The sequence below is a fragment of the Neolamprologus multifasciatus genome, chromosome 5 (assembly GCF_963576455.1).
Source record: "Neolamprologus multifasciatus chromosome 5, fNeoMul1.2, whole genome shotgun sequence".
Taxonomy (NCBI): Eukaryota; Metazoa; Chordata; class Actinopteri; order Cichliformes; family Cichlidae; genus Neolamprologus; species Neolamprologus multifasciatus.
This window is the reverse complement of record NC_140443.1, coordinates 10,482,687-10,505,341: the sequence shown is the minus strand read 5'-3', so window position 1 is coordinate 10,505,341 and position 22,655 is coordinate 10,482,687. Positions and strand designations below refer to the sequence as shown.

General features: G+C 37.8%; 4 protein-coding genes and 2 pseudogenes across 5 annotated transcripts; 5 read left to right on the top strand and 1 right to left on the bottom strand.

Moving 5' to 3' along the window:
- Positions 1-2,122, top strand: LOC146518074 (transcription factor HES-5-like). The gene is made up of 2 exons (XM_085159884.1): positions 1-352; positions 468-2,122. The coding sequence occupies exons 1-2, from the start codon at positions 257-259 to the stop codon at positions 792-794; spliced, it is 423 nt and encodes a 140-aa protein (XP_085016010.1). The 5' UTR covers positions 1-256; the 3' UTR covers positions 795-2,122.
- Positions 2,123-5,187: 3,065 nt separating this feature from the next.
- On the top strand, positions 5,188-7,169 carry LOC146518073 (uncharacterized; annotated as a pseudogene). The gene is made up of 2 exons (XR_014874130.1): positions 5,188-5,963; positions 6,068-7,169. The product of XR_014874130.1 is annotated as an uncharacterized LOC146518073 (transcript).
- Positions 7,170-8,950: 1,781 nt separating this feature from the next.
- Positions 8,951-10,258, top strand: LOC146518072 (transcription factor HES-5-like). The gene is made up of 2 exons (XM_085159883.1): positions 8,951-9,067; positions 9,198-10,258. The coding sequence occupies exons 1-2, from the start codon at positions 9,005-9,007 to the stop codon at positions 9,516-9,518; spliced, it is 384 nt and encodes a 127-aa protein (XP_085016009.1). The 5' UTR covers positions 8,951-9,004; the 3' UTR covers positions 9,519-10,258.
- A 2,991-nt stretch (positions 10,259-13,249) lies between these two features.
- Positions 13,250-14,432, top strand: LOC146518071 (uncharacterized). The gene is made up of 2 exons (XM_085159887.1): positions 13,250-13,365; positions 13,472-14,432. Exons 1-2 carry the CDS (start codon positions 13,310-13,312, stop codon positions 13,704-13,706), a joined length of 291 nt encoding a protein of 96 aa, XP_085016013.1. The 5' UTR covers positions 13,250-13,309; the 3' UTR covers positions 13,707-14,432.
- A 1,243-nt stretch (positions 14,433-15,675) lies between these two features.
- On the bottom strand, positions 15,676-19,234 carry LOC146518070 (transcription factor HES-5-like). Its single transcript, XM_085159881.1, has 2 exons — positions 16,770-19,234; positions 15,676-16,656 (listed from the first exon to the last, which is right to left on the bottom strand). The coding sequence occupies exons 1-2, from the start codon at positions 16,875-16,877 to the stop codon at positions 16,240-16,242; spliced, it is 525 nt and encodes a 174-aa protein (XP_085016007.1). The 5' UTR covers positions 16,878-19,234; the 3' UTR covers positions 15,676-16,239.
- A 635-nt stretch (positions 19,235-19,869) lies between these two features.
- On the top strand, positions 19,870-20,491 carry LOC146518069 (transcription factor HES-5-like; annotated as a pseudogene).
- The last annotated feature ends 2,164 nt before the right edge of the window (positions 20,492-22,655 follow it).

Sequence of the window (22,655 nt, the reverse complement as noted above, 5' to 3'; positions counted from 1 at the left end):
GTTGTTAAGGGTGTGCTGAGATATCAGATCTGCTCCCTTTCACAGATTCACAAAGCGCCCTCTTGCACTCTCTTTATCTCCTCCACCTGCTCCCCTGGGAGCTAACTATTATACTCCCGGTGGTAATGACAGAATGTCGCTGCCTCACATGCCTTATTGTCTCAAGGAGCTCTCTGTTTGGCTCAGACTGTGGGAAACCTCAACAAGACCAGGACTCACACATTCATATGGAGATGATGGAGTATAAATAGGAGGGATGAAATCAGAAGGGATCAGATTCTCTCTACAGAGACCTCTACAGCATAGCGATCCAGCCATGACCAGTTCTCGGGATCGGACTCTGAACCACAAGGTAAACTAATGGTTTTGTTCATGTAAACTGTCAAATTGTAGAAAATATATTTTGTTGCTAACAAAAACAAAACTCCTGAACAAGTTTATTAATGACTTTGTTCTTTTTTCTGCAGCTCAGAAAGCCTCTGGTGGAGAAGTTACGCAGAGAGCGAATCAACACCTGCATTGAGCAGCTCAAGTCTCTCCTGGTTCCAGAGTTCCTCAAACAGCAGCCAGACTCCAACCTGGAGAAGGCAGACATCCTGGAGATGACCGTTTGCTTTCTGACACAGCTACAGCTGCAGAGAAACCTGCTAACGCACTCCAAAAAGCTGCAGACTGCCTCTGATGAGAAGCTGAAAGAGGCTGACTTCTCTATTCTGAGCTCGAAAGACCACACAAGCATTACCCAATGCTCTCTGGAGAGAAAAGACAACAGCGACCTCTGGAGGCCGTGGTAGACCACTCACACTGGAGTCCATACCAGACAAGCTAAACAGACCATATCGGTCAAACATGACTGGACTGAATTGTTTGAAATTCTATGGATTTTTTCTTCTGTATGTACAGAAGGCTTTACTTTGTGTGTTCTTGTGTATGTGCAAGATGACGTTTCCTAAGGAAATGACATTGACAGTATCCTACATGTTAGGAAAGAAAAACAAGATGCATATTGCATGAATGAAATTTGATTGAATCTGCAATCATTATTATATCTGAGAGGTACTTCTTGTACTGATTATGTTATAGTAATACTTTTTACCATTATTGATTTTTTTTTTTTATCTAAAATTAAAATGTCCTCTTTCTGACCAGAAAGTAATAATGAACTTTACCTGAACTGGACTCACTAGAACCCATTATGGGTTGAGTTGTGTAATTGGGTTATTTATAGCTTTTTATCATCAGTGAGAGTTTTTATTTTTATCCTTTGTGGATGAAACTTTTTTTTTCATCAAGTTTACTTTAATGTAAGTGATTAATGAAAAGGGATCTGTTTTAAGATCAAATTAAATGTTTTGCAGAAAACATTACATTTAAGTCATTCTCAGATTTTAAGAGACAATGCAGTTTATTTTAATGATTTTACCTGACCTGTTTTAAGGTCAATTTTTGTAAATTTTTGCTTTGTTTGAGGAAAACATTGCCGTGGCTTCCTAAATACTGCAAATCCATTGTCTTTCATAAAGACAGCTTTCCCTCTACTCTTTCTGAGTACAGTGTCTCTTGTAGACTTGTAAACTACAAGTTGTTGTTGTGATGGATCATCACCTCCTGTTTGAGCTTTCGTTCATGCTAAATAAACAAATACCGTAAGATGAAAACACTGTGCTCTAATATTATTTTATGGCATAACTGACCTATCTGCTGAAAGATATGCATTCTTCATTTTCCTTCATTTTAAGTCTCCACTTTTTATAAATACCTAGACGGTCCAGCACTCATTATAATTGTTTCTTAAAAATTACATGTTCACAGGAAAATAAAGCACTAAAATCTGTGATGAAGAGTGTTATTTAATTTAGTTTAGGTGTTGGTCATATTGAACCGAATAACAACTGGGGAACTGTGGGAAACCAAAATAAAATCACTTACAGAGCCCCAGTGAAACAATAGATCCAGAACGATCAGATTATAAATGGGAGCGTGGCTCAAAGTGAAACTTGTTTCTTATAAATTGTGTTTTTTGGCTCTTCCTCTATTTTTTTAAAAAAAAAAAAGCAGTGTCAACAGTACTTTTAAAACATTATCATTTAATATTGTTAAACAAAACAACCATTTCAAGCATTAGCTTCTGGAGAACTTTTTTTTAGGAGGACCAGAGTTGAAAACTTGTATTAAACCCGGTTCTTTGATCCCCATGATAGAACAGAGAAAACCTGACTCAGGAGTGGTCAAAACTTCCGGTAGAGAGAGCCCTGCACAGCCCAAAGCCAGTTGCAGAATCTCTAACATTAGAAGCTAAAAATGTGTCTCATATAGGCAGTGTTGGGGAGTAACGGAATACATGTACCGCCGTTACGTATTTAAAATACAAAATATGAGTAACTGTATTCCGTTAAAGTTACCGTTTAAAAAGGTGGTATTTAGAATACACTTACTTTGTTGAAATAAATGGATTACACAGCGGTACTTCCCTGTTTCATATTGTGGCGGGTCAGGACTGTTTGGGTTTTGTTTGACAGCTACGTTCTGTTGTTCCAGGTGGCAGCATTACGGTTGCCATGGTTACAGGGTGACGCTCTCTCTGTGCGTGTTTCCTGAGTGAGAGAGGCCTTTTTGTTGTTGTTGTGCTAAGCTAATAGGCAGAATGCTACCGGTATAGCTCTAAAGAATGTAGCATCATAGGCAGTGTAGTCCGTGCTGCAGGGAGAATGGACTGCCATACACGTTATGTGTCTGTGAGCGAGGGAGGGAGAAAAAGGAAAAGTACGAGCTGTCATTGAGCAAAAACGGGAGCTGGAAGCATGTAAATATAATAATAACCACTGCAGACAAGAAGAGCCTCTCTCTGTCTCTTGCTAGCAAAGTTGACCTAGACAACAAAGTAAAGCTAGTTTTCGGCTACGAGCTGACACAGAACCCACTGTATTAGCCAGAGGTCCCTTTACTACGGTTCGGAGCCACGGACCTTCAGTAACAGTAATAAATCACAACAATAGTACATTCATGTAGTTGTAAACAGCATGATAATATATTAAGTAATCCAAAGTATTCAGAATACGTTACTCTCATTGAGTAACATAACGGAATACGTTACAGAATACATTTTGGGGCATGTATTCTGTATTCTGTAATGGAATACATTTTAAAAGTAACCTTCCCAACACCACATATAGGTGTTATTTTGGTACTTTACACGTCACACATCGTTTCGATACAAACAACTCCTTATATGTTACTAGTTCCTCTTTTTCTGTCTGGTTTCCTGTATTTATTTATATGGTTGTACAGCTCTACACTAACTTCCTGTTTTTCAGTCTGGCTGAGCACTTGGTTTAGGAGTCAAAAGTGGCCTTGCTTTACAAGCCTTTATTATTAAAATACATAAAACAATATAATCAGAAAATAAGCACTAAGAACACATATTGATCTTGTAACACATGGTCTGAAAGTATTTTTAAAGACGGTGATCAATGCTGTTTTATATGATTCACTACAAAGTCAAGTGCCACTATAAACCTCACTACCCCAAATGTGTTTCACAGCGACACACTGAAAATTAAGGATTTAGCTGTAGCTGTGTATAGTCTAATTCACAGAATGAAAAGCTCATTTCAACTCAAGCCTTCAGGAGTAGACAGAAACCTACCACACAGGACTCAGGCGCAAAGAAGTTATTTAAAACAGAAATACCGCAGTATAAAAACCACCAGGCCAAAGATTAGTGAAAGAATTCTTGTAGTATTGGTGACTTACTTAAGAAACCCTGTACAAGCATACTTTGGAAAAAAAAAATACAAACTCCATGGTGTTAGAAACACAGTCCTAGCTTGTTAGCCAGCTAGCTACACAACTGAATTCATTAGTGACATTCTTACAACTGCATACAGTCAAATGTTGCAAAGCTTACTTCTGCTTGTGGTAAAACAAAAAGCTTTAGTCAACATAGACGTAAAAACGTGCTGTGTAACTTCATGCTGTGTAATAAAGTGTTCACTTAAATGTTGTGACCCAGATTTAGAGAGCAAACACAGAGACTTGTCATACTATATTTTCCTGTATAAAGAGCACATATACAGCTGTTTAACAGAAGGGATACTGTCCTGGGTCAGATACATATATCCTACTGTATCATGCTGCTGAGTGACTGCTGCTCGTCAAACACATTTCATTGCAATGTTGACCCTGTGCTAACTTGCATATGACAAATAAAACTGAAAACTGAAAACTGAAACTGAAACTGATATTTTAAGAGGTTTGTCACACTTTGGCTCAAAGAAAAAAAAATCCTCAAACTGATTTGGAAATGGGCACATGCCAATTTTCTGTTAAAGGAGGAAGTGTGGGAAAAATCCAGAATATCTAGTTATCTTTCCACCAGCAGTTTGCTGTTTCTCCAGAGGGAAATGGCACATTTGAGGAAACTGCTTGCTCACAGGAAACCTCCTACCCTCCCATCCATTTGGTGGCTGGTAATTATCAGTCATATTTATGCCTTAAAGTAGAAAATGTAGTGGCGGAAAACTGAAAGTAGGAGCTGCAAAACATTTTTACTTTGCTTCTTATAGAGTTTTCAAACTAATTTTAAAAATTTCAAGCTGTCAGAGCGATCCAATGGGATCTTTTCCCTCCAGATGGCTGGTGATGTAATGCTGTCTTTCTTCAACAACACACAGGCAGCATCTGTCACTGAAATCCCTTTGTGGTTCATTGAACACAACACAGAGAGTACGTGTGGGAAACTTAGATCAACTTGCTACTCACACTGGATATATGGCATGTGTGAAAAGACACAAAGGACAGCAGTAACTTTATTGCACTGAGTAATTTAAACTGAGTAAATTAAAACAATGGGAACAACACTCAGCTTACTAATGGGGCAGTTGCAAAAAATATGTTTAGTAATACTATAAACCAGCCCAGGTCTAAGCACCTTTGCCTTCTTTACAGCTTCCTTTAATATTCATTACATAAATGTGCACGATAGATGTTCTACACTTGGAAGCTTAGGAGTTTATGGGAAAGGAGTGTGCCATTTTTCTGTACTTGCAGGGTAAGAAGAGGAAATATTGTTTGTTTTCCAAAAAGATTAGAGAAAGAAATTTTGTACTTAAAATTACTAATTCTGTAATAAACATTTTACAGCATAATCTGAGTTACCTTGCCTGCAAAACACACAGAATTTAGGCACTATTTAAATTGGCTTGAAATATAATTACTTCTTCTTTCCTCTAAAACAAAATTACTTATGCACTACCTAAAATTACTTCTACACATTTCAAATTACATACAGACTACTTAAATTTACTTAAAGCATAATTAATTCCTTATTTCCTGTAAAAACGTGGCTCGTTACCCCCTTATTCTAGTGTACGTCCCCTACCTATTTGCAGGTAAATATAATTACTTTGTAATTTGACATGTAATTTGGCTAAAATTTCACTTAATTACAGGGGAAGTACACCCTTAGTTGTGGGACATGTTAAAAAGTGCCACCAACTCATACATTAAAAGTTTGTCATTCCCCACTCATGCAATGGGATCATGAGTGTTAGCTTAGTCAAAGTTATTGATCCGAGCATCAGGCAGCAGATCTGCTCACTATAAGGTCACCACTTTCCCTGATTCACATAGAACTCTGTAAGTACCTCTCCATCTCCCTCCAGGTCTCCAGCTGTTCCTCTGGGACTTAATATCACCCAGGCACACAGGAGTAAGATGCTGGCTCCACATGCCTTATTGTGTCAGAGAGCCCGCTGATTGGTTTAGACTGTGGGAAATCTCAGCCAGACTTAAACCCACACATTCATATGGAGATGGTGAAGTATAAATAAGAGGGATGAAGCCAGCAGAGATCAGAACACAGATCTCCACAGAGATCTCTGCAGGACATAAAACCAGGAATGGTGCCTAGAATCTCTGCAGCAATGACCAAGCCCCAGGAACATCTGACTCTGGCTCACAAGGTAAACTGAAGATTTTATTTGAACCAGTTTTGATATTGATTATAGGCACTTGCATTTTTTAAAGTTTAACAAGTTTATTAACGACTTTGTTCTTCATTCTGCAGCTCAGAAAACCTCAGATGATTACGCATAGAGCAAATCAATAGCTGCACTGAGTCCAAGTCTTTCTTTGGTCCAGAGTTCCTCAAACAGCAATATGAGAAGACAAACATCCTGGAAATGAGAGTTTGTTTCCTGATGCAGCTATAGCAGCAGAGAAACCTACTGACTGACTTCAAGAAGATGCAGTTTTCCTCTGAGAAGAACTCTCAAGAGGTTGAGTTCCCTCATCTGAACACCACCGTCCAGACAAGTGTCCAGTCAACAGCGCCCTCTGGGGGTGTGGTAGACACCTACAGACTGGAGTTAATAGATGAGCTAAAAAGGCCACATTGATCAAACATAATAGGACTGAATTCTTTGAAATTCAATGAACTTCTTCTTCTGTATGCTCAGAAGGCTTTACTTTGTGTGTTCTTCTGTGTGTGTGTGGAAGACGACATTTCCTGGGGAAATGACAGCAACAGTACCTTTCGTGTTAAGGAAGAAAACATCTTGTCATGTTTGTAACATGAATGAAATCTGAAATATTCTTTATCCTTACTGTACATGTTATAGTAGCTTTCATTACCTTTTGGTTATGATATTTGTGACTTAAGTGTCCTCTTTAAGGACAGATTGTAATATGTGACTTAACAAAAATGTAATAATGATTCAAAGCTGATCTGTTATAGGATCCAAATGTTTACGAGGTTTTTTTCTAAAAGGTTTTCTTACTGTCACAGTTTTCTTGATCCTTATTGTGGGTTAAAAATGTGATTGTGATATTTGCACCTCTTGATCAATATTGACCTGTAAGGTCAGTTTTTGTTTAGTGAGTTTTTAATTAATATTTTTGTGTTATTTCAAATTAATTTGTCAAAGACACTGAGTACTGTAAACTTTGTCTTTCATAAAGACAGCTCTTTCTGATTACAGTTTTTCTTGTCGAAATCCACAAGTTGCTGTTGTGATGTATCATCACTTCCTGTTGGAGCTTTTATCATTGTTGAATAAACGGACTGCCTGCTGAAAACAATGTCTACTCATTATTTATGTCATCACTAACATCTTTATAAAGATCAAAGACAAATATTCTTCTATTTCTTAACTGTTAAGTTGACTGTAAATGCCTGTAAACATACATGTTTAGTGCAAAACAAAGCACTTTTATGTGATTATTAGGAGTGTTATTAATATAATTTTACTCTGTTGGATTATAGTAAGTCATGTCATCAAACCAAATAAAATCCAAACACATGTTGTGCATATCTATTTATATCACCTTTAGGTGAATAAGAAGTTTAACGTTTTTGGAGTCTGGATTCACGTGACACTCTGATGTGACACTCAATAAGGCACACTTCTATTGTTCTTCCATGGAAAGCAGTCAAAGGACAGAGTGTGGGAAACCAGAAGAAGCTGACTCACAGACCCCCAGGGCAACAATAGATCAAGACCATTGCCCTGAAGGGACAGAGGATAAATGGGAGCATGACTTCAAAAACTGATGTTTTTAACTGTTATATTGGCTGTTCCTCTTTTACCCAAAGTAGGATCACCATATCACTGTCTTGCACTACAACTACAATTTTTATAATAAGGTGTAAAACATATTTCATATTTAAAGTAGGAACAATGATATGATGTAAAACAAAATTTGAAGACAAAACATCTTTAAAGTGTATGCAATTTTTGACAGAATGGACAATTCAAGAATATTTGTATATTTTAAGAGATTTACCACTGATTGTACAAAAAAAGAATCCACCTGCAGATGTGTACATGTCCATTTTCTGCTAAAGGAGGAAGCGTGGGAAAATTTTGGAGAATAGTGTTGACTGTAAATCACTCCACTAGCAGCTTGATAATTCTCTAGAGGGATTTGGCACACTTCGGGAAATTGCTCCCTCCCGGAAAACTTCCCACCCTCACAGCTGAAACTACAGTCAATTATCAGTCGTGATTGTAAATTTAAGTAGGACAGGCCAAAATATTTTGATCTTACTCTTGATGGATTTTACAGTGTAATTGTAAGTTTAACTATCTGTCACAGCCATCCAATGGGATCTTTTCCCTCCAGATGGTTGGTGATGTAATGCTGTCTTTCTTTGACAACACACAGGCAGCATCTGTCACAGACGTCCCTTTGTAGCTCATTTAACACAGCACAGAGAGTCAGTGTGGGATACTGAAATCAACTTGCTACTCACACTGACTTTACAGCATGTGTCAAAAGGACAGCAGAATGGTTCAGCAGTAATTTTAATAAAATTAATAGGCACAACACTTATAATGATTTATTAAAAGATTAGTTTGTAATAAATTAAATATTTGATTAAATTTTCCATTAAAATTACACCAATTCAATTTCATTCATTTCATTTCATTCTATATCTATCTATCTATCTATCTATCTATCTATCTATCTATCTATCTATCTATCTATCTATCTATCTAACTATATATATATATATATATATATATATATATATATATATATATATATATATATATATATATATATATATATATATATATATATATATATATACAAGGACAAAGTGAAAAAAAGGTTGTATATATATATATAAATATATAATTCCCCCATAGGTGCAACAAGATGATAAGCGTGCGCCTAGTCAAAGTTATCGATCCCAGCATCAGGCCTCCCTGGGAGGTCACCACTTTCCCTGATTCACATAGAACTCTGAACGTATCTCTCCCTCTCCCTCCAGTCCTCCAGCTGTTTCCCTGAAATCCCCTGGGCATACTGGAGCATGTTGCTGGCTCGACATGCCTTATTGTTTGACAGAGCCCGCTGATTGGTTTAGACTGTGGGAAACCTGAATCAGAGTAAGACCCACACATTCATATGGAGATGCTGTAGTATAAATAGGAGGGATGAAGCCAGCAGAGATCGGAACTATCTACAGAGACTTCTACAGCACAGAAATCCAAGCATGGTGCCTAAAGTCACTGCAGCAATGACCAGTACCCCAGAGCATCTGACACTGACTCACAAGGTAAGTGGAACATTGATAGAATTTACATAATGTTCACAGCATGTCAGTAATCATGAGAGCTTGTGTTTTGTTAAGGCTAACTTCATCCTCCCAAATGATGTTATTAATGACTTTGTTCTTCTTTCTGCAGCTCAGAAAGCCTCTGGTGGAGAAGTTACGCAGAGAGCGAATCAACACCTGCATTGAGCAGCTCAAGTCTCTGCTGGGTCCAGAGTTCCTCAAACAGCAGCCAGACTCCAAACTGGAGAAAGCAGACATCCTGGAGATGACTGTTTGCTTCCTGACACAGCTACAGCAGCAGAACCAACAGCAGAGAAACCTGCTGAACAGCTTCAGCAAGCTGCAGACTGCTTCTGATGAAAATCTGAGAGAGGATGACCTCTTTCCTCTGAGTTCCACAGTCCAGACAAGCACCACGAAAGACAACAGCACCCTGTGGAGGCCGTGGTAGAGACTCACATAAAGTAGTCGCTAATACAATAGTTTAAAAGACCATATTGGTCAAAGATTACTGGACTGAATTCCTTGAAATTCTTTGTACTTTTTCTTCTGTAGTTACAGAAGTCTTTACTTTGCTGTGCTTAATGTGTAATTTCCTGGTAAATGACACCAATACTGTTTTTCATGTTAAGAAAGAAAACATCTAGCCATGCATGTTGCATGAATCAAATTGATTGCATCAGCAGTGATTATTATTTCTCAACATGCTACAAGCATAGGTTCTCTATAATGTTATAGTAACATTATCTTTTAAAAAATATTGATCATTTGATAAGAAGCTTTAGCTGTTCTTCATCCAAAGTGTGGTCATATGTGAATGTTTAAATAAATTTTGGGGGGTTAATATCACTCTGTCACAGTTTTCCAGTGACTATTATCTGTTTGTAAATGAACTTTTTTTTATGTAGATGTTATTATTACATTGTGATTAGAACCTTTGATCTGTTTTAAGGTCACTTTTTATTTTGTTTAGTAATTTGGCTTTTTGTCTTTCATAAAGACAGCTGTTCCTTAACTCGCTTTGAGTACAGTGTTCCTTGTAGTCATTTACAAGTTGTTGCTGTGATGTATCATCACCTGCTGTTAGAAGATTTTATACTTTATGCGCCTCACTTTGTATCATTGAATAAACAAACACTGCCAGATGGAAACGATGTCTCCTGATATCTTTGGGTATTTTTTAAGGGCATTTGATCATTTTTTGGTAGAAGCTGAAGTTTCACTCTGTACATGTAATCTAACTCTCTGCTTTCAAGACGCTTTATGGTCAACCTTTCAAAGAGAAGAAGCAGTTTCTGATAGGTTACAGCTTTTGGAACCTTTTGAATTCATTTTGAGATCTCTTTTGCTTATTTGTAGTTTATATTTTTTTTATTTAAACGAGATACAGTTAACATGACAACTCAAAAGTCTACATCAAGAAACACCATCATTCCTATGGAGTATTATCTATGCAAGGTTTTATGCTTGTAGCAAAGAAAAAAAAAGCTGGTTTACAGTGTTTTGTTTTTTCAAAAAAGCTAAACTTTTGTTGTCCATGTGTCCATGTGAACTGTAGACTCAGGGTCTTGTTCTTAACTGACAGGTGTGGCCCTCAGTGTGGTCTTCTGCTGCTGTAGCTAATTTTTTTTTCAAGGTTTAACAAAGATGCTCTTCTGCATAACTTGGTAGTTATCATAATTGGTTTCCCCTCCTCTCAGCTCCTCTGAGAAACACAGATTAACACACAAGGGATCTGAGAGGTGCACAGAAGTGATCTACACAATTTGCAGAAGGGGCAATTTGAGATAGGAGACTTAAAGGTACAGTAGTGGCAGAGGAGATTGTAGCATCTGATGGTATCCTGTAGGATGGCTTTGGAAGTGATGCTACATAAAACAGCGCTCACATCAAGAAAAATAAGTGATGATAGAGGCAAAAATTAAACAGTGTAAGTTGAAGAACATTGTCCATAGTTTTTGTGGAATGAGTAAGTACAGGAAAGTATTCAAAGGTTAGGGCGATTAGGGACGTAAATAGAAATGGGAAGAACAAGTGAAGAGCGTGTGTTGACAAAATGGAAGGAGCACTTTGAGGAGCGGATGAACGAAGTAAATGAGAGAAAGAGAGAGGCAGAGAGATGGAGAATAGTTAGTGAAGAGGAAAGTTCAGAGAATTAATATGGAGGAAATGAAGGCAGCTATGAAAAGTATGAAGATTGAAAAGCCGGTTGGTCCAGATGACTGGATGCCTGGAGAATGGAGAAGAAGTGTACTGGTACAAATTTTCAAGGACAAAGTGAAAAAAAGGTTAAAACAAAGATTAAACCAAGGTTAAAAGCAAAGGAGAGCAGCAGAGATGATTCATGTGGATTCATTCATGTGGAGAGAGAGCACCACAGATACCGTATAATGCTTGCTTTGTGAGTGCTAGTGTTGTACTGTCTTTGTGGATCTAGAGAAAGCATATGATAGGGAGCCAATAGAGGAACTATGGTACAAATGAGGAAGTAGTTGTAGCATATATTTGAGGCTGGTGAAGGACATTTATGAGGACAGGAAGACAGAGATGTAGTATGCAACAGGTGAGAGAAAAAGGTTCAAGATGGGGATGGGATTACATCAGGGATCAGCTCTGAACCCCTTCTTGTTTGCAGTGGTGATGGACAGGTTGACAGACGAGGTCAGTAGAATTAATTTTCCCAAGTGGCCACATGTGAAACTGGCACTGTTTTGGAGGCTCCCACCAATAAATTTATAAAGAGATTAAATTAATATTGAGCAGAGTGGAGTTCATCTTATTGGGGTGGCTCTCCAGAGTCCTATTAGACTTTACCTTCACACAACCAATATACAGTATAAATGCCATGAAATGTGGAGGGACCCATTCAATAGTTCTGTCAACTGGGCTCCTTCTGTCTTTCAGGTACTGGGGTACTGCATGTCTACTTTTTGGTACTTTTTCTTTTTTCTTTTTTCTTTTTTTGATAAATAGCAAGCATATTATTCTGTCAGTATTGAGCAAAATCACTTCCAGCACTTTGTTGAAATAACATGTAAATAGATAGATAGTTACCCTGAGAAGGTATACCTAGTAAAGTATCTGGCGAGAGTATCCACGTGGGCACACCAACTAGTTAAAAATCAGTGGCCACTTTCAGTCTTACAATACTACTATTGTAGTCTGTCAAAAGAACATTTCGCTATAAAACCTTTGAGAAATTTCTGTTTTCTGTTTCTGTAATGACTGATGTAATGTCTTTTTATCTTTATGTTGTGCTTTTAAATACCGTGAGCACCCTAAAAAAATGCAAAACTGACATATAACCAGGCTCAAGTGGGTATACATTCTCTGCTTATCTCCTCTCCATCTGTTTGTGCTGTCTGTGTAGGGGCTCAGGTTTCTCATTTCCCTGCCTCTGAGCCCCCCACAGCTCCATGCACAAGGCCGAACGTGCCCCAGTCACACGCCCTCCTCTTTCTCTGCTGCTGGGAGCCACAGCGACACACGGCTTCCCACACTTCTGTATGCAGCCTGCTCAGCAGCACACACAATAGAAGTGTGTCTGCTCTAACAAAGCCTCGGGACCGTTCTCAGGCAGGGAAAGCACAGAGGCCCACTTCACAACCATCTGGTTTTGCTATAACTGGCTGCTGAGAAAAAGAGACTGAGAAAATATTAAACATTAAAAATATTAATAATGCTTTTAGCTCATTTTGAAGGTTATTTAATATTATTCATTTGAGTTGGCTTTTTTATCATTAGAAATAATTAAAGACAGAAACAGTGGTGCTATTTGAGAATAAAAACCCACATATTTAAAAATGTCGTAGTGAGTATTTGCTGTTGCAGTTTAGATGTTAATAATATGTTAGTAATAAGTTTTATCATCCACGCAGCACATTTTACAGTTTTAGATTAGTGTCATTGAAGTGTCTGTCCTATGTCCCATCATGGTCCATGTGCATAGTCTAAGCTTCACAGAAGGAAACAAAATTTTCCCGTGTCCACTTCAGGAAGAGCATTTTCCCACTGATCTCACTTATGTATGGCATACAGATAAAGCATCCCACCTGTTCTCTATGACAGCCATTAAATGCGCTCTATTGTCCTGAGCTCTGAGGCCCCTGATTGGCCAGAAAGCAGTGAAAGCGCAAGATGAGCAGCATAAATAAGGAGCAGGCACACAGAATTAAACAGAGACGTCGTCTGAACCTTTGCAAGCAAAACCAGAACTTCCCACAAGAAGAAACAGACCTCGTCATGGCTCTCTACGCAGATCTCACTCTTCAGGACACCATGAAGGAGCAACTGTTTAGGTGAGCTGAAGTTCTGTTTCTCTTTTCCTAGTACGAGCTGTTCACTAGAAATGTACTTTTCACAAAAAGGACAAATATGTTAAGATAGTTGTGACTTTTCTTTCAGATGTAAACTTCACATGCTGGAGAAGAAATGCAGCACCGGAGTGGAGAAGCTGAAGGCTCTGATTGCAGAACATCTGCAGAATGGTCTCCCTCTCTCAGACTTACTGGAGAAAACAAAGTCATTGCTCACGTTAAGAAAAGCCCTGCTGACACACAACGGCTACTCCAAATATTCAAGGGACATTTTACGCCTGTTTCCCGATGCAGAGGATGACGTGGCTCCGCTGTGCTTTTAAGAACAAAACACGAACTACAAAAAGTCATCAAAACTGGATTCAAACCACTGCATTTTTAATGGCAGTGATGCAAGCTGGATCTCTGTGTTAAAAATCTACTGACTGTTAAAAGATGCATTATTTGCATTACGACAAGGAGACACCTTGTCGAGGGCACCTGCGGCACATTTCAACCGTTTTACTGAGTATTTCTTTTTTTAAAAGGAAACATTTATTTTAGCTCATACGATATGATTTCAGTCTAGCTTTAACAGGAGCCTGTGAAAGATAACTGAATTCAGGGTCAAAAGTGGTTGTTGACTGTGCAGAAGATGTGTTTTGCTGCTATTTGTGGGATTTATGTTTCTTGTGGTTGTCAGATTTTTATGTGAAGGCCACAGAAGAAAAATCCAGCCTCGAAACTATGCAACAATTAGTTGTTGTTTGTGTAATTACTAATTTTTTTTCACCAGAATTTTAGCGGTATAATTTTTGCATTTTATACCAACAGTAACACTGTGTGATTATATTTTTGCATATGTATTTCGCTGCCTTGTTTCAAGGTATATTTGATAAAATCCCTTAATACAAACCTTTCTTTTGAAAGGAGATTCATCTCTGTTTATGCTGTGTATGCATATCTTGTTTATTCATCAGTTTCGTTTTTATTCATCCAAAGTGGATTTTAATTTGTTTTTATGGGTTTTTTTTTGCATATTTCAAGAAAATAAATATCTGAAGATCAAATTCTTGTCATGTGACTTTATTTGAATTAATTTGGAAGAATCAAACTATTTAAATATTTTGTGTTGATTCAAGAAACTTTATTATAAATTTATTAAATATTTTCACACTCCCTTGAGGGAAACTTGAGTTTCATGAGAAAGGCTTGATCAGTGTGAAAAGATGCTAATCGTAGACTATGATAATGTCTGAATTTGATGACATAGAGCAAGGGTGCCAATGGCAGCCCTTGACAACCATTCGTGTGTGACTGACAGGCACATCCAGAAAGGAATGTAGTGATATGCATTGCCTTTATCCACTTTATTTCATGCTATGATATAGCACAGGGGTAGGCAACTCCAGGCCTCGAGTGCCGATGTCCTGCAGGTTTTAGATGTGTCCTTGAACCAACACAGCTGATTCAAATTGCTAAATGACCTCTTCAACATGTCTTGAAGTTCTCCAGAGGCCTGGGAATGAACTAATCATTTGATTCAGGTGTGTTGACCCAGGGTGAGATCCAAAACCTGCAGGGCACCGGCACTTGAGGCCTGGAGTTGCCTACCCCTGGAATGAGACAAAAAGAGATTTTCATTCATTTCTTCGATTTCAGCTCCTCTGTCCTGGTCATTATAGCAGACCTCACCTTCTTAGCACTGACAAATATTGTGGTTATAAAAAAAAACAAAAAAAAACATAAGCCAGCACAACAACTTGTGTGCAGTTTTCTTGTGCAATTCTCAGTAACATGCTGACTCCCTAAATAGACACTCAGTCATCAGAGCACTGGGAGCATCTGATCTACAGTATCATACTTTAACAGGAGGACAGGACTTTAACACTGCTGCTAAGCCATCATTCAAATACTAAATTTGCTTGTGAAAAAGTGCTGCTAATCCCATCAGCATATGCAGTAGCTATATGTCATGCTGTTTTATATAACACCACATTTTAGAATGAAATATGGTGTAAGCTATTAGCTCAAAAGAGAAGAGTTTTACCAGCATCTGTCTGTCTGTTCTAAGGTCCGTCACATTTTTATGTGAACCTAACAAAAACAGTCATAGTCAAGTGAGAAATAAGCAGTTTTGCCCAAATATATATTTATATTAAAACATTTTTCTCAGTAAACAGCAGGTAAAGTTACCCTGTTGTTTCAGATAACGTTGCCTATTAAAAAACACGTTGTTGAACCTGCAGAGCAGATTTTCAGTTTTATATAATTTCCATGATTAAATAATCAAAATAAGTCAAGCAAAATGTGTTGTTTTTTCTGATTGTTTTATTGCGCATCACTTGGCTTGAAGAGATACATTCATTTTGAGATGTTTTACAAATAACAGCGCCTTCATTGAAGGTATGTGTGCTGTCACTCACAGAGTCAATAAGCAACACGTTTGTCTTGAAGGTTATCTGCTAAAAATGCAGACAGTTAACACATTTAAAGACCAGAAAGGACATTTCAATCAGTAAAGTAATGTGGATATCACATAAAATTTTACACATGTTCAACATGCATACATACATCACTGTCAGTGTAACCAACATTATATACGAATTCAAACTGGGAATAATAACGTCTACTTCACAATGAATCGGAATGCGACTACTTTTGAAACACAAAATAACAGCCAACCCGTTGTCTGCAAATATTGCAGAAACACAGAATCTGACCTTTACAAAAGGCAATAATATAGATTAAAGGAAAATGCTGCACAGGCACCCTTCAAAATAAGACAATCCCAGAAACAAGTACAATTACAGGTACTTCTACGAAGATAGAGTTTTTACTTCCAAGCACACTTTTACACAAGTCCTTCCAAGGCTTCTACCAAGGTCTCCATAGAGCAGTGCTGACTGGACTTTTGTCTTTGATGATGCTCGTCTGGACTGTGGAGCTAGATAAGTTGGCCTCTCTCAGGTTCTTATTAGAAGAAGCATGCAGGTTGTTGACATGGTTCAGCAGTCTTCTCTGGGACTGAGTCTTCACCTCCTCTTTGGACAGGAAATGGACCATTTCTTGGACACACCTGGAGTAGCCCTGATCGACTGTTGCAGAGTTCACAGCTTGACGCTGCTGCTGCAGTCGTCTCAGGAAGCAAACTGTCATCTCCAGGATATCTGCCTTCTCCAGTTTGGAGTCTGGCTGCTGTTTCAGGAACTCTGGACCCAGCAGAGACTTGAGCTGCTCAATGCTGGTGTTAATTCGCTCTCTGCGTAACTTCTCCACCAGAGGCTTTCTGAGCTGCAGAAAGAAGACCAATAATATTACTAAACTTGTTCAGTGGCACAGTTTTTAGCACAAAAAAATCAGTTGGCTTTATGTGATATTAAAACTACTATGAGTCTCCAGTTTACCTTGTGGGTCAGAGTTGGATGCTCCTGAGAACCGGTCATTGCCGCAGTGACAGGTGCCATGGCTGGATCTCTGTGCTGTAGCGAGAATCTGATCTCTGCTGGCTTCATCCCTCCTATTTATACTCCCACATCTCCATATGAATGTGTGGGTCTTGGTCTGACTGGAGTTTCTCACAGTCTGAGCCAATCAGAGAGCTCAGCAAGACAATAAAGGATGCAAGACACTGAATGGTGTTATTGCCTTAAGGATAATGGTTAGATCTCAGGGGAACAGCTGGCGGGCTGGGGGGAGGTTGATGGAGAGAGACTCACACAGCTCTGTGTGGATCTGGGAAAGTGGTGACCCTGTAGAGAAAGCTGATCTGCTGCCTGATGCTGAGATCAATGACTTTGACTGAGCACACGCTCATCATAACAACAGAAAACACATCTGAAACAGTCATGAAAATATGTTAGGCTTAGACAACCACATATTTCTGCCTTATTTACAACAAACGTGTCACAATTAGGTGTCATTTTAACTTGACTAGAATGCATCAAAGTAATACTCTTGCTCTACAAGAGATATTTTTGTTGATACTGTTATCGCACAAAATACTATCGCAGATACAACAGAAACTTTCCTCAACACATCTCCCTATCAACACCTGGATTAATGAGATTTTTAATAAAGTTTGATTATTGATACAACCTAAACTCATCAGACCACAACCAGCACACGATCAATTCAGGAGTGAACTCCCTTTATCCTATCAAAATCATTATCATTATCATCATCATCATCATCATCATCATCAAAAAAAAAACTTAAGGAAAAAGAAATTAAGAAAACAAGCCTGGAATGCAGAGAGACAATCTGAGTTCGAAGAAAGAGAAAAAGAGCCTTTGAATTTTCATCAATCCAAAACATGTCTGCATTCCTTATAGCAGTTTTGCAAAAGCCTGGTAATGACTAGTCTTGATGGCTGGAATTTCCATTCACAGGCAATGAGACAAAACTCGTAAACTGACTCCATAATTAATGTGATGTGCAACCAGACACACTTCTTTTGTTCTTGAAAGCAGTAAATGGGGAGAGTGTGGGAAACCAGAGAAAACCCACTCACAGAGCCCCTGAGGGACAATAGAGGCAGGCCAGACAAAGATGTCTGTGAAGGGGGAGGAATTCTTTACCACTGAATTTAAAATTTGTACATAATTTACTCACTCAAGATGAGAAAATGTTAATTTAGAGTTTGTACTAATTATATTTTTTGTACATATATTAAATAAATTCTTTGAAAACCTTTGTTATGATTTGTGGTTTTGTTTAAATAAAATCGAAATTATTTTTTTAAATAAATTTTATTTTTTAAATACAATTTAAATTAAAGAAAAGTGCCACATTATCACACTGTTTTTAAATTACATTTTTATTTGTAGTTCTACATTGTTACCAATGACCAATTTTAAACTCCCGACAGCTACATCATTATAACAATGTGTATTACCTGGATACATTTTCATGACAAAAGAAAAAGTAAGTAATATAGTAACAGCTATAATAATGTACAATTAAAAAAAAAAATAAGACAAGGCATACTTTATCTAGTCCAAAAATAGCAGCCAATACATTAAATAGCTCAATAAAATACAATATGACAAATCAAAAAAAGTTTAATGAAGTTAAAAAAAGAGCCTAATTAACCTGAAAATAAAATAGAATAAAATAAATAAGATTTTTTAAAGTAAAAATATAAAATTAAAAAAGGAGAATGTCATATTTATTACATATTTTTCTTAATAAATACTTATAATGTCCTTATATGTCTGTGCAGGTATAGAAAGTATGCACATAAATAAAATTTAAATATAAAATACACATCCAAATATACTTTGATGACTAACAGTTAGGTTACATCCCTAATCAAAATATTTGTGTTTATACTCACTCTCCTAGCTTAATTACTGACAGTGTCTACACAACAAACTCTGCCCTCGTGGGAGAGCCGGGAGCTGCTGGTGTGTAGATGAATTAGCATTTAACAAGGCACATGCCCATTGTTGAGTGAGAGCTCAGTCAATGAACAGAGTGTGGGAAAACTGTGAGAGAGCGAGTCACAGTTCAGTGTGATTAGCATCTTCAACCTCACCAGCACCTGACTATTCTCCAAAGGGGAATTGGCACACTTCAGAGGAAGATTTTCTTCACTGTTTATTCTCTTTTTCCTTGTATTTCTTTCTCTGCTGGTCTCTCTTTGGTGCCAATTCTGTAACTTTTGCCAGCTTCATTTCCACTCTGTGTCGTGGGTCATTATTTCAATCTAAACCTCTTTACTTTTTCCACTGATGGATGCCAAAACACCATGGCAATGTGATCCTTTTTAAACAGGTTATAAAGGCTTTTTTCCACAAAGTACATTTTGACAAAGACTTTTTTTTTAAATCAATGCCACAATATATAATTTGACTAACGATGGTGGGTAATAAATACAGAAAGGAACTCTAATAGCTAATATCTCAGGTGATATCTTATTTCCTGACTGAGAAAGTTAAACTAAACTTACATTATGTAAGTTTGGTTTAACTAATGCACTCTATTAAAACAAAAAAGGTAATAATCAAACTTCAGCATATGGCCTTGTGCTATGTCTCAGATTATTGCTTAATCTTAAAACACAAATCTACCTTTCAATCCTGCTATTTTATTTTAACATCATGGGATTTTTAATGTGAAAGGTGCATATGGAGTGCTCTCACATGTGTGATGGGATGATCAGCGTGTGCTCAGTCAAAGTTATTGATCAAAGCATCAGGGGGAAGATCTCCTCTCTACAGGGTCACAACTTTCCCAGATTCATACAAGCCCCACCCATTACCCCCACCCCCAGTCCTCCACCTGTTCCCCTGAGACCTAGCTATTGTTCCTCCAGCAGTAAAACAGCATTCAGCATGTTGCTTCATCCTTATTGTCTTGCTGAGCTCCCTGATTGGTCAAAATGGTGAGAAACTTCAGCCAAGCCAGAACCCACATATTCATATGGAGATGTGAGATTATAAATAGTGAGATGAAGATGAGAGAGAGAGAGAGAGAGAGAGAGAGAGAGAGAGAGAGAGAGAGATGAGATTTCTACAGCACAGATATCCAGGGATGGCACTTACAATCACTGCAGCAATGAGCAATTCTCAGAAGCATTCAACTCGAATCACAAGGTAAATTTCCCACCAATACTTAAACATATCTTTACAAATTGTCTCATATATTGCTTAAGTTACACTCTGGATAAAGTTTATTTACTATTTTTTTCCTCTTTTTGCAGCTCAGAAAGCCTCTGGTGTAGAAGTTACGCAGAGAGTGAATTAACAGCAGCACTGAGCAGCTCAAGTCTTAACTTGGTCAAGAGTTCCTCAAACAGCAGCCAGACTCCAAACTGGAGAAGGCAGACATCCTGGAGATGACCGTTTGCTTCCTGAGACGACTGCAGCAGCAGCGTCAAGCTGTGAACTCAGCAGCTGTTGATAAGGGCTACTCCAGATGTGTCCAAGAGGTGGCACATGCTCTGTCCAAAGAGGAGGTGAACACTCTCTCTCAGAGAAGACTGCTGAACCACATCAACAAACTGCAAAACTCCTCTGACAACCTGAGAGAGGCTGATATCTCTCGTCTGAGCTACACAGTCCAGACTACCATGACCAAAGATAAGACTCGAGTCAACAGCTCCCTCTGGAGGCCGTGGTAGACACCAACTGAAAGAAGTTGTTAACAATGTGACCATGTTGGTTAAATATAAATAAGATTTTCAATGTTAAATGAGAAATCTGTGTCAGATTTTTAGCACAAAGTTCTGTTGCACTGATAGTTTCTTTCTTTTTTAGAAACACAATATTGTTTTCTATGATAACATACTTTCTCTCATTGATGCATGATATGATAACTACCATAAAAACTGACCAAGCTTGGTTAGGAATGATCATACTTAACTTATATTCCTGTTGACAGGAGTTGTGAATTTTCTACCTACTTTTTTGTTTTAATATCACCCTTTCTGATGCACTTTTATGCATTGCTTTCTTATCTGGAAGATTTGTTGACCCATATTGGGTACTGGAATCATGTGTTCTATTATTAACATATTTTGCAGTGCAAAAAGCATAAATGTGTGCATAACTCAAAATGTATTTTCTCTGATTGAGAGTTGGGTCACTTTCTTTAGTTTATATTAAATTACCCTGCTGTGCCTTTTATATACATACTGGAGCTGTTCATTCTACTCTGATTAAGGACATTGACTAGAAATACAAGTTTTTGCTGCCATGCATCATCACCACTCATGCCTCAGTGAAAGTACGTAAACATGATGTGACCTCTTTATTCTTCACGATCAAAAATAAATAAATTAATAACTGAATATTGAGTTGTGTCACTTCAGCCCTTCTACTGACAAAAGATCAGTGTTGGTCAAGCTTTTAGCGGAGCAGAGTTGTCATTGTTTACTGGAGCATTACATTGTTGAGATACATGAACCACATCTTTCAGTGAGGACACTTTCTGTTATGGCTGCCAAATATCTTGTAGCTGCTGCTGAAACACACAGAAATCGATTCATTTGTTAAAACATATGACGACTTGTAAAATAAAACTGACAATTTGATCATTCCCATCTGTTGTTGTGCCTTTATTAGTCTTAAGGTTGGCAAGCTACTCTTATTTCACAGTCTAGGTTCACACTTCAAACATGTGGCCCTTGAGCCAGAACAGGCCATTTAAATGGTTGAGTAAAGCCCTGAGAATGGCTTTTCAAAGCTGATAAATGCAGAGCAGAAGGTTTTCATGTTTAGACTACATGCTGCATTTGTAACAGGACTCTATTACCGAAAAACTGCAACATGACGGTTCTGACTAAACTCCCAATTCTGTCCAAGCTAGAAGTCAAGCTAATCATCAGTTTTACAGATTTCTGACTTCTTAAGAAGTTAACTCAACATGTTTTTTTCATTTAATAAAGTAGTGTTTATTTTTAATGACAGTGGACTGGATGTGAAAAAAAGAAAGATCATCAGTTCTTGTACTTTGTAACATATACATAAGTACAAGTTATGCAAATATTTCACCACTCTACCGTGGTATAAGACTCAAACCATGATGCTCAGATGGGAGGAAACCAATCTGGATGTTCAGCAACAATGCAGGGACCACTGATGTTCAAGCCTGCCATGAACTGGAACCTGCAGGAAAACCAGAATCACTGTTTACAGTGAAGCAAGTTTTAAATCACCAAGAAAGAAGCTGCCCACATGGACATACCAAAAGTGTCTGGTCCAGGTTCGGGTTGCTAAAGGACATCATATACGGGTGGGAGTGCATGTATTTGAGCCTGTATGTCTACTTTCGATTGTGCATGGACAGGGACGATTACATTCAAACTTTTAGGAAGCCTCAGCTCCCAATCATCTCATATATGCAGCGCAATGTAATTAATATTAATGGAATATGCTGTTTACAAATCTAATCAGCGTAAATAATCAGAGATTCCAATCTAATCCACCCATTTTAGGGTGGAGCCTTCAGGTATCAAACCCGAAGCAAAGACTCAGTAATTAGAAGTGAAAGAAATGTGGCAAAGCAGATAAGATGAGAAACAAGCACAACATTATTTCAGTCTCTTAACCACATAGCGGCAGTCCACCGAATCATCAAGCACTTATCCAGTACAGACACTGGAACATCACCTTGTCACTCCATAGACCTGTACACAAACCAAACTGGTAATACAGTTGTTTTATATTAAAGTTTTTGAATTCATACAATACAAACCCTCTATTTAATATGCAGTCACAACAAAGAGCATCATGTACTCCAATTTTATGAGTGGAGAATAGATTTGTAGTCCCTCACATCAATGTAGT